At 38.4% G+C, this 12429-nt stretch overlaps 1 protein-coding gene across 16 annotated transcripts in view; it reads right to left on the minus strand.

Annotated features, from left to right (window-relative positions):
• The window catches only part of CELF1 (CUGBP Elav-like family member 1), a 64325-nt gene that overhangs the window by 5623 nt on the left and 46273 nt on the right, over positions 1–12429 (minus strand). For 12 of the 16 annotated variants that reach the window (XM_048308255.1, XM_048308264.1, XM_048308262.1 and 9 more), the window contains 4 exons: positions 8070–8183; positions 7703–7888; positions 6692–6835; positions 4859–5026 (listed from right to left, as the gene is read on the minus strand). In XM_048308255.1, coding sequence (XP_048164212.1) covers positions 4899–5026; positions 6692–6835; positions 7703–7888; positions 8070–8183 — 572 coding nt within the window. In that variant the 3' untranslated portion in view covers positions 4859–4898. The remainder of the gene's footprint in view (positions 1–4858; positions 5027–6691; positions 6836–7702; positions 7889–8069; positions 8184–12429) is intronic. The other 4 variants (XM_048308263.1, XM_048308259.1, XM_048308261.1 and 1 more) reach the window with 1 other exon arrangement.

Below are 12429 nucleotides of genomic sequence, written 5' to 3' on the forward strand. Positions count from 1 at the left end.
GAGCAGAAAAAATGTGTTTCCTGAAATTTTCTTAAAGAGTTTATAAAAAAGTAATTCTTATATTAAGTGACATAAATACCTCTGTTCCCTCCCCTCAGCTTGTGAGCTGCAAGAGACAAGGAACATTTTGGGATGAGAGTGGGAGGCAGAGGAGAGAAGAAGCAGATTGTTTTCTTATTCTACCTCCCCGCACCCCCAACTCCCCTTTAGCTCCTGTTTGCGGCCTTAATCTTCAGCACATCTCAAAGTTTCTGGTTACAGACTAGAACAAGGTGAGATTTGCATATTATCTTACATAATTTGAGAATAGCAAGTGTTGCATTCTCCTTCCAAAGCAACAAGAAACACTTTGTCTACTAAATCAGCAACATTCCTCTTAGCAGAACTGCTGAGATTAAATTGCTTTTCATGCTTTCCAATAAAGGGAAAGGACTTTAGTACAGAGTTTAAACCAACTCCAGCAAACAGAGTACAATGCAACTCTTGCAGTTATTTCTATATTTCAAGAAATACTCTAGATAATTTGCAGGTAGGTGACAGATTTCACTCCTAAACCAGAAAGGCAAATTTATCATGAACTGAGGCATGAGAAACAACAAGAAGCATGAAATCAAGTGACATCTAAGCATGCACCACTGAAATCCTCTGTGTGATTTGTCTGGGGATTTTCTTGATATGGATTTTTCAAATATTTCACTCAGCTATGTTGAGGGCAAAGACTAAGTTACATCAAAGCCCTGTGGAAAGACTGGCCTATAAGAACAGAACCATGAGATGCTGGACAAGGTCTTAATGACTTGGAGAAAGTTATTCCAGTTTGTCCTCGTTTTATTCTCACAATAGTGATAATTCTGCCTTCTGTGTTTTATATTTTGTGGCAGGTAAGCTCAGGGCTATCAATCATCTTTAGGTTTAAATATCTGCAACAAGAAGCTTTCAAAGCATTTTACCTGTTCATAGTTGCACCCTTCATTTGCAATTTGCTTTATCCAAGTTGGTTTTAGGTATTTCCAAATAAAATAGGAACAGCTTCATTCTACTTGGTTGTTCTTCCCTAATCCATAGCCATTATCAGTTCAGTTAGATTCAGCTTGCATGATAGAATTATCATAATATGTGACTTTCAGTATTCAGGTGAAAAGCTTTTTCCTGACAGATACATTTGCCGGTGAGATTTTTCTGAGCTGGAATTTTTTAATAATGCCAGCTTTGTACTAAAAAAAAGCTAAACTAAAAAGAGCTATCATGTTTTGGACTATTGATTATCTAGGGACTGAAGAAATGATGATTTCATTTACTATAGGACTGACACTAAGCAGTATCAGACTAAGTCCATAATTCTTTCACCTTATTACAGCAGTAAAATCAAGTATCTCCTGAGAAAAAGAATCAATCTATTAAATAGACTGTTTCCACCTTGTAAACTAAAAATATATTAAGTATTTCCTGGTGGCACACATAATAAGGAATTCTATTTCATCAGAAGTCCTTTTAGCTTTTATTGTAGAAAATCATGTTCTTTGGTTTTAAGCATACAGCATACTTTGTCCATGTGGCTACTTCAGCCAACCTTCTGCAGTTTATTTGAACTCACCCAACTCCTATTTTATTATCTGGGAAGTAAAGCATTTGACACTGATTTGATTTGCACTTGAATGAGAGTATGATATGAACTAAAAATAAAATTTAAAAGCCTCAAGTCCCCAAAATCCCAGACTTTACTGCCAATAAGTGAGGAAGAAAACTGGCTTAAGACTGAAAGGCAAGAGCAGCCTAAATCCTCACAATCAGCGGCAGCCACCAAACAGACACAGAAATGTTGACTTTCTCTGATCAGTTTTGTTATTAGAAAAAAAATCTGCCCAAGTCACAAACTTGATACATTTATTAACTTTGGCAACATACACATTGATACATCAAGAAAGGGAAATCTGAAACAAATACACAAAAAGGGCAACATCTTCAGCTGGTGAAAACTGATGCAGCTCTACTGCATTCAGAGAGCTGAACTGCATTGATTCAAACCATCTGAGGATCACATCTTTTAAAATTTAACCTGCATAGATTAATCTTCTTTTTCTTTTTGGCAATACTTATAGTTATGCCAGTAAGGCACAAGAGCTAGCCCAAGTTAGGTGTCTTAAGGTGATTATGTCTGGGAGGAGTCACTGATCAAACTAAGCCACAGTGTAAACTGGTGAATCTCCTAAAATTAATAGAAGTCGCACCTATTTGCAACAATGCCAAGCTTGATCTGTAAGTTACAGTACTGAGGACACACTATAGGATGAAGAAGCTAAAATATCTAATTTGGGGCAACTGCAATGAATAGTAAAGAGGTCAGAGCATCAGGTTAAAAGAAAAACAGGACAAAGGTCTTGGATAGTACAGTGGGGTAGGGTGCAAAGAAGGTAAGAGTGACTGTAGAGACCCCAGAGCACAGTGCTCTCCTCCACTGGTTCACAGCATTCATCTTCCTCGTTTAGCAGTTGTTGGGCTGCAAACAGGCCACTGAAAATCAGTAGTTTCAATCATGCACATCATTATGTGTGTAAAACAATCACATTCAGGATTCTACAAAACCCTGGCCTTTTTTTCCAGTGAAATAATTTAGGTAATAAATATTCTCCACCCTGGAGCGGTATAAAACTTCTATAAAAATAGAAACAACATTCTTGGTTACAGCAGGTTGCACTTGGAGCAGTTGCTCCCAACTATGTTTTTTTATGTTTTTTTTTTTTTTTCCTTTTTTTGAAAAGTATATAATTTATATATATATATATAAAAAATCCCATTATCACCCTGGAGGCCTTCACACTCCAACACTCTTTTCTCAGAAAACCAGGACACATCTTTCCTATGGTGCAGAATTCAAGTGTACATGGTTCACTTCAGTGTATGTTTACGTTTCTAGAGAGATTCAAATAATTAACATAGAAGGGTACCACATGCCAGCATAACTGGGAAATTTGGCAATCTGGCCTTCGAAACTTTGCCACCACAGAATTATTTAAATAATACTGACAGATTTACCTGTCTGCCATCAATACGGACAGACTGACATCAACTGTTTGATTTTCAATCTAAGAATTGGAAAGGGCTCCCCTTGGATGTTACTTATCAGGCCTTGTAATTCTGAGGTTTGAGATCCCAGGGGGCCCAGTCCCTGGAAATGCCCAAAATTCCCAATAGATCACTGCACACAAGTGGGGATTCTGACCCGAGATCTCAGGTTTGATGGGTTTAGTGCTCCTCCTGCTGGAGTAGAACACGAAGTCCTGACCCCACATCTGACCCACACACATCATTTAGCAGCTGGCTCCCAGACTGCAGTGTTAGCTGGTGCCCTGGGAAACAGCCTTACAACCCAGGAATACAAAGAAAACAAGGAAAAGGAGATATTATGAGGTAAATTGAACTTCTGTTAAACACACAGAAATTGTAAACTTCCTCTTGTGACAGAGGTGGATTTTGGTGATTATAAAATGGAACTCTACACTGATTTCTTGAAACAGCTCAGGCCAGAGTGTCAAAAGTCCTTTGAGCCCCCTAAAACCAGTGAATATCAAAGGCCCTTAGCACTGCACTAGCAATTTCACTAGTGTGCAGAAGAAGTGTGTGTTCACTTAGGAGGTGTGTTCAATTTTTCTTCAATAGAAAAGATAACAGTACCAAAAGGCAGAAAAAGATTGAATGGCTCAATACTCTAGTTCCGCAGCTCCTGGTTTAGCCTGTTTTGCACTGGTACACACCACCTTAAAGGAAAACTGCAGTAGAAGGATACACCTAATTACTATAGACCAAGTCACTGCACAAGTTTTGTTCAACAAAAAAACCCCAACAAAACAGGAAATTATAATTTCAATAAACAATCAGCACTTACATTGTGCTTATGAAAAGGAATTCATAGCAATCTCTGCAAAAAAATGACATTATTCCACAGAAATGGGGAATGGGATCAACTGTTAAGAAGAAAAATAATCAAAAATTTCTGCAGGTTATCAGGGATCTAAAGTTTCTTGTTTCCAGACTCACATGTATTCATCCAGACTAAGCTGCCTCTACCCTTCCACAAAACCTAGATAAAGTACATAGGTTAAGTTTTCTTAGATATGGAGAAATTCACTGCATCATTAATATTCCACTGTAGATAGAGTGTGAAATTTTCTGGGCAGAGACATTATCTAATAATTTTATAAAGTGCTGTGTACATTCACAGTGCTATATAAACACTAGTTTATACATAGCAAAAAAAATCTGCAGTTTTCCTTTGGCTTGTTAGTGTGTTCACCCTTTTAGCCCATCTCCCGCTTTAGAGATGATTTACTAAATCCCCACTGTTGGCATACAGTTAAGGAAATCTCAAAGAGTGGATGGGGCATGACAAAGGCTACATGGAGCCAGTTCTTTCCCACCCAGGACTCTGTTCTCCTTGCCCATCTTTGTTTTCATCAGCTGTTCTGTGTTATTTCTGCTTTCCCTTCTCCTCTCTACCCCAAGGCAGTGTGGTGTCAGTTTCTGCTGCTCCCTTTAACCTTCTCTCCCCACCCCAAGGAGCTGGCATTGGTCCTTCTCAACACACACTGGTTACAAACACAGCAAACTTCAAATAAGGGAGAAAAAAAAAAAAACAAAACTAAACAAAAAACCTCAGTGATATGGCACCTAAACTCCAAAGTAAAACACTGGAAACAAAAGCACAAACTTGTCCTCCATCCGAAGCGGGATTCTCAGCAGAGGCTGCAGCAGAGTCTTCAAGGGAAGATGTGCCAGATAGAAGGCATGGATCAGCTTCCAGGACTGTAAAAACACAGCCTTTAGGGCTTCGAATCACTAAGTGCGCTCCTCTCCAACTTACCAGAAGATCCTTCTCACTCCAGTCCCGGAGGGGAGGGTGCTCAGTATGGCTTGCTGTCGTTCTTGGAGCGCTTGAGCTGTACTTTCAGCCGCTTCATGCCGATCTGGAAGCCGTTCATTGACTGAATGGCAGCCTGTGCAGAGACAGGATTGTCGTAACTTACAAAACCTGAGGAAAGGAAAACACACAATTACCCCAAAATTGCCAAAGCTGCCCACAACAGCTACTCACAAGTGGAAATGCAAGCACTCACAAGGTCAGAGAGGCTTGCATGAAGTGTCATTTTCAGAAGCTCACAACTGTTTTAGACTCCTCATAATAACTTCTAGGGGCTCTCAAACAAAGCATTGATTTCTGACATATGGAACTTTGGATAGATATACACAGCTCAGGAAATTAAAATAACATTTTCTAGTCTATCAACAAAATAAGTACTGCTGTTTATTTTATAAGAACTCATACCTGGGAAAAAACCAAACCTGGAAAATGTTCATCCAGATCCAAAAGCTCATTAAACATACAAGACTGAAATCACCCTCATGACATTATGGGTGCAGATTTGTTTGGAGTGAAATAGCTTGTCAAGGAAGGGTAGCACTGGTACCTCTACTATGTGTAGGATGCTCTCAGATGAGAGGTTGCATATCATTCCTGGAAAAGATTATCCTGAAAACAAACTTCTCCAGGGTTTTGAAGGAACCTATTTTAAATAACTCCACTCAATGTCTAGAGTGAGAATAACTCCCACTCCAGTCAATGTCTACCTGTCCATAATATGCAGGTGTCATAGCTGAATGATCAGCATATTTTTGTATTCTCACAAAGCACCAGATTGTCCACATCTTTTGGCTCAAATAGGAAAAAATTCAGGATATTATGTAGACACAAAGCTATCAAAACCATAGAGAAAGGCTCACCTCTCCTATTCCATCACAATAAATCTCCATCTATAAAAAGTCATGAGAGCTTACAGCACCTCAAAAATGCAATACGGTACCCACAATAAATATATATGAATATATTAGTAGAAATAATTCATAATCATAATGTACTAAGTAATATAGAGAGCAACACAAACAATTATTGAAAAGACAGGAAGAGGAGGAACTATCTCAGGTTTACAGTCTGCAAACACAAATAGCAGTAATAGAACATTCTGAGTTAGAAGGAATCCACAAGGATCAAGGAATCCAGCTCCTAAGTGAGTGGCCCATAAGGGGATCAAGCCTACAACCTTGGCATTATTAGCATCATGCTCTAACCAACTGAGCTAATCTCAGGGAGAATTATCTAGGGCCAGAACACAACTATGAGGCACAACAGTATGAAATTGGGAAAAGCAAAAAGCCACATTGAAAATACAGTTTATTGCTGGAAGTGTTTGGTTTATTTAGTTTTTTAGGAATATATAGAGATTCACTACTTACTTAAAAGCTACACTAGACAATATACTGAAAAAGAGATTACTAAAAAAGCCACCTTTTTACAGCTAATGATTTACAGAATGATAAAATATTCTGAGTTGGAATGGATCCACAAAGATGACTGAAGTCCCCGCACAAGACATCCCAAGAATCACACTGTGTGTCTGAGAGCAGTTTCCAAACACTCCTTGAACTCTGTCAGGCTGGTGCTGTGACCACTTCCCTGGGGAGCCTGTTCCAATGCCCATTCACCCTGCAGGTGAAGAACCCTTTTCCTAATATCCAACCTAAACCCCCCCCTTAAAGGCTTCAGGCCTTTATCTTGGGTCCTGTCACTGGTCACCAGAGAGAAGAGATCAGTGTCTACTCCTTTGCTTCCCCTCATAGAGAAGCTGTAGATCCAACATACCAAAACACTTGCTTAGATTGGTCTGCTTGTCAATGAAAACCTTGGCAGAGACGACATTTCCAAATGGCATGAACATCTGCAGCAGATCCTGATCCCCAAACTCCTGGGGAAGATGGTAGATAAACAGATTGGCTCCCTCTGGACCTTCAAACAACAAGTAGGATAATACATTCAGAAAGAGCATGGATACCATATACCCATTGTACAAAAAAAGGTGGAATAGCCACTCAAGACAAATTTTCTAGATAAAACAATGAAACTGCTATTTACACTACTGCAGAGCACTTGATTCCAGAATAAATTAGCATGACCCTTTGCTGGGATTGATCACTCAAATAATTCTAGCTCTTTCTCACCACTATTGTTTGTACTTTACACATTGTGCCACAACTGGTTCACAGATACTTGCTGTAATGAAAGCTGAACAGTAAGTCTGAGTGCTAGATGTTGACTAAACAAAACATGGCTGTGCAAAACCTGTGGTCCCAAAGCAACTAAATAAATTTCCATACAAAACACAAATAATCACATTGCTTGTAATCCAACAGATTCTTTTCTAAACATGCTACATTCTGCTGAAAACTTAGTCCTACATTCTACATTACTTTACACTACTTATTAAATTTAACCTGAATCTGAAGAGTGAAAAGACTGGCATTAAGTATCTGTTGGAAGATATGAAGGACCAAGAAAAGAAAACTACATTAACAAAACCACATCTGATTCTCTGACAGTGAGCTGTAGACTCATATTCTCCTTCCCTCTGAGAACATGGAGGAATATGATTAAGGAAGCACTTAAGACTCGACAAACCCCATGAGAAACGTCTTGTATAAAAACTACTTTGAGCAGCCCTTAGTAGAAACATCCCACAGACCTTCTTTATCTTCCATAACTCCTGGATTCTAAAAAATGCCACCAAATAAAAAATCTGCAGATAAGGTAGGTGCAAGGGCTAAGCTGGCCCTTTTGAAAACCCCTCTCAAGTAGTCTCTACAACTTTCTGCCTACCTTCTTTTTGACTTCCTGCTGCACCAATACTCTGCTGCGTTAAGAGACTCTGGTTATAGAGTGTGGGCAGTGCAGCAGCAGCATATTGCTGGATTCCAGAATAAGCCTGTGTGAGGGCTTCCATTGTGCTACCTGTCCCATTTGAGAGACCACCACTGCCAAGTCCTCCATTTAAGGCTGCCATTCCTGTATAAGAAAGAGGAAATAAAAGATGACTGAGTGCTTCCACTGAGCCAGATCAATAACCTTTCAAACACTCTGCATGGTTACAAAAAGCAGGGAGCAGAAAAAATCACCCCAGAGAGCTAGCCCAGGCTGAGGAATGGTAATCAGCGATTCCCCCAAGCCACCACTACACATCACTTACCTGCTAAAGAGCTAACGTTCAGGCCTGCTGTAGCACCTGCCAGCGTCTGCAATGCTCCAAGAGAAGCCATTGGATTAACAGAGGAGCTGCTACTGGAACTAGGTGAGGAACCTGCTATTAAAACAAAATAATTAAACTTCAACTAATATTTTTTTGGTCCTGATAATTCAGCTTCTTCATTAAGTTATTCCAGTAGAAAAAACTATTAAGGAACAGATCCAGGCAACTTTATGTAAAAAAAAAACCCCAAGCCCACTTGATTGATCATACTTCTTATACGTTCTAAGCCCTTCCTCCATTTTTTGAAAGTTTCTACTTCATCATAACATCTATTTTTTGTAGCAATAATAATGTCAGTAAGTGTAAGACACGTAAGATTGAGACATTATACAAATGTTGGCTAAACTGTATCTCAACATAAGGTAACCAGCAGTGATGCCCTGTTTCCTGCTGCCTAAAGAAAGAGTCTCTTGCTATGTATTAACATATATCCTTGAAGCATCACTCAGGGTGAAAAAGACCTGCAACATAGATACTAGGGACACTAAAGAAGGCTGACCATATGGTTTTCCAATACTGCCAGAACAGGAACACCACATGCCTAGATTAATTTGACACATTAAATAATTTTCTATTAAAAATCCTACTGCCGCAGCTGGGGCTAGGACTGAGAAAAGTCTTGAAATGTACATCCAAAAATACAGAGTCTGTCCTCTATTGGCTATTCCAGCAACGTCTTCAACCACACTGACTCAGTAAGAGAAGTCTGCAGATACAGTATCTAGCAGAGTAACAGCTTACATGGCCTACCAATTTCTACAGTTAGTTCTACAGAAGTCAACATCAAAATCATGAGAAAAAAAAGTTTTCCAAGTTGGTATATCACAAGAAACAGAAGTTCAAATTGAGGTCATCTACAAAGATTTTTGGACATCATAAAATAAGAAATGCTTAGTATTTTTATGATTATATAGCAGTGGTTTTTCTAACAGGTTTGTGCACTAGTGAAAGAGAAAAGCTATGTGTATTGCTATTAACCACGAAGTTGAAATTTACTGCACAAGATGCACTAGAAAATATTTATGGCTGCTAAAAATTAAAAGATACTGAACACTGATGCTGTAGAAGCATCTTGTAGTCTCCTTTCAAGAGGAATTTATTGGTTTGACCAAGGGGGTAAGAGAAGAACTGACTTTGAGGCATTTTCAGTTTTCCTCATGTTTCTGTGATTAGCGATTATGCTGCATACATCCATTAAAACTTTAAAGGAATTGTTAGCATCTTTCAAGCAGTTTCACACACACTACATATTTACCACTTCATATATGTGGCACAAAGTCTCAGCTGGGGTGGGATACTGGAACTATATAAATGGAATACAGCCTAACAAGCCCCAGTGAAAGCTCTACCTAACAAAAGCAACATGAGAACCAGAGAGCTGCACTTCATACCACCTTTTGTACTAACAGAAGAAATGATACACCTCCTCTAGTACATGTTTAGACAAACTCTCCTAATAAATCAAAAATTGAAAGACGATGTCCCAAACTATATTTCAAGATACTCTGAGGAAAAGGAGACACTTCATGTCTTATTATCAGTAGCATATTAAATGTTGGGAAAAGACAGAGAACAAGTTACAGTATAACCCTCAAGTTGGTAGAAAACATAACACAGCTGGCTGAATAAAAGCCAGAGTTCAGAAATCATAGAGTTACCTTGATTTTAAAATATCACTTGCTTCTGCAACATTTCATTGCTGATCTTTATAATTCAAAAAGACACTATATTTGACAGATGAGAACACCATTTAAAAACCCTCCCAAACCTATCCCAAATAAAATAGTAGCAGCTAAGAAAAAAAAGGCTAGAGAACGAAGTGAGAGAGAAAATGGATACCTTCCCTATTTTAAAAGGTTGTGATTTTAAATAAATTCAGTTAAACCACTATAAAAAGCTGATCACACAGTTATTTTAGTTTAGCTGCCTTTATCAGAAATTGCTTTAGGCAAAACAAGAAATGCTTTAGTACTGAAAATGCCAAGAAAATGGAAGACTTGTCTGTATTTTCTTGATCCTATGTATGCAGGAATTGAAGACAGCATCCCATTTCTGATGATGACAAAAGGCAGTTAAGCAACAGTAAAGCAGAAATACAGGGCAATTACAAAGGACTGCTTCCTATGCATGGTCTGTATACCAACACAGCCATCTGTGAATCTAGGATTTTTTCAGCCAAAGGCAGTGTCTTTGTAATAAAGTTATGATTTTCATTCATTAATTTCAGCGCAATTTGAACACCGAATTGTTGGACTCTACTATGTTCTAAGGCACAACTTCTGCAATTTGATCATGCACTATGCTAAGAAAAATCTTTTTTATTTTTAAATTATCAGGTGACAACTTGACCTGAAATCATGCAATTATTTTCTTGAAATACCTAATGACTGGTTTTTCCCTATTCATCTTCATCACAACACTAATGCATTTCTAGGCTGCGATCATATCCTTCTCCCATGTCAGTCTTCTATTTTTCAGGCTGTTGCTAACAGGGGAGGAGTGCCACAGTTCTAGTCATCATTTCTGTTCTACAGTTTTTCTTGTATTATATTTTAGATCAGAAAAGAGAACAAAGCAATGGGGATGGAAAACCAATATTGTTTTATACATGTTCTTTACTCCATTCCTAGCATTGTTTCTGTGCAACTTTTGGTGGGTTGTTGTTTTTTTTTTCTTGCTTCTGAAGTTAAGTTTCTTAGACCTATCTACTGAGTTATATTTAGTCAAAAAGGCTAACTCTAACAGAAGCAGTTGAAAATATTTAAAGTTTTCAGAAAATTTGAATATGTAATAAAGAAGAGCTTTGTAGAAAGATACATGATTAGAAAGATAATGAAACTTGGACAAGGACATCAAGTAACAACTTGTGGAGGTAGGTAAACTGAGGGAACAGTAAGCCTGTCCTAACGCAGACAAGTAGCATCCAAGCAATGACCTGAAGAGAAGTTAAATTCAGGCAATGAATCTGACTGAACTGTGCCGGAATTAGTTCCAGTAAAACCAGAAATACTATGCTATCTCTGAAAACAATTTTGTCAGAGACACACCAAGGCCAAGAAAATCATCTAAGCTTTGCTGGACCTTTGAGGTTGTCCTTAGAAGGAGTGAAAATGGAAACATACCTCAGTGTTTGCAACCATTCTATTCTGTTCTGGAGCAGACAATCTTATTGGTGCTTGAGTCAAAAAGATGGCAGACAAGACACTCCTATCCTGAGATACTTCTATAATATTTTCTTGAACATCCCTTTTACGAGCTAGCAGTTTAAGTGAGTTTGTCTATGGCCATGGTCTCTGCAACAATAACTACCTAACAGCAGCAGACTGTTCAGTTCCAAGAGCAGCTGATCTTCAGCAAGCTTGAAGGTTTTACTTCAACCCATTCTACATCAAAAAACACAGTTGTGCTTGGAACTATCTAAAGGAAATTGACTGAAATGGGTAGGAAGACAGCACAATCACAATATGTAACCCCTCTGAGTTGAACCATTTTGACCTGTAACCTATGCATAGTCCATGAACTGCACCGTGTAGACTTCCAAGTTCCCCAGACACAAATATCAGTGCAGATGAAGGAAGATCAAGAAGGCAACTATGGAGAAGGACTGTCTGGATTTTTCCACCAATTATGCAGTTTGAGGAGAGATGTCCAAATAAGCATCAGGTGAACATTTGGATGACAGATGGAGAGAAGTCAAGGAGTTAGTCATCTCATCTGCAGTTAGGTTTAAGAGGTTATCACAGTAGATGTTGCCATATGTCCCTCAGACAAGGCAAGCACTTTCTAACACATGGTACTGAACTGCTATATACTGAGTTTCTTCAAGGTCTAGGTGTGCTTCAGGAGGGATAGATGTTTTCTGTGTGGAGTCCAACAGCCTTCTATGTGAATACATACAGAGTGAATGCACATATGAATATTAATCCAAATAGATTTTCAAGTTTGCTTAAAGACTCAAGAGTTTAAAAGCTGCATAATTACAGGCAATTATCATGGGATTGAATGTGTCTGTATACATTGAGGCTTCCCCTCATCCCAATTTGAGTACAGTTTTAAAAGGTGAAGCATATTTATACCTCTAAGGAAAAGCACTAGAACCATTTCAGAGTTTGATGTCAGTGACTACTTATAGACCACAAGCCCTCCAAAACTTTTTATTTCTGTTGAACAAAGCTAATCTTTACTCTTTAAAATTATACTTGAAATTAGGTTTAAAGAGCAATACAGTAGTGCCTGCTTCATGTTACAAGCCTGTGAAGAGTGAACTGATACATCTGTATAGGATATTAATACAAATGAT

The sequence above is a fragment of the Corvus hawaiiensis genome, chromosome 6 (assembly GCF_020740725.1).
Source record: "Corvus hawaiiensis isolate bCorHaw1 chromosome 6, bCorHaw1.pri.cur, whole genome shotgun sequence".
Taxonomy (NCBI): Eukaryota; Metazoa; Chordata; class Aves; order Passeriformes; family Corvidae; genus Corvus; species Corvus hawaiiensis.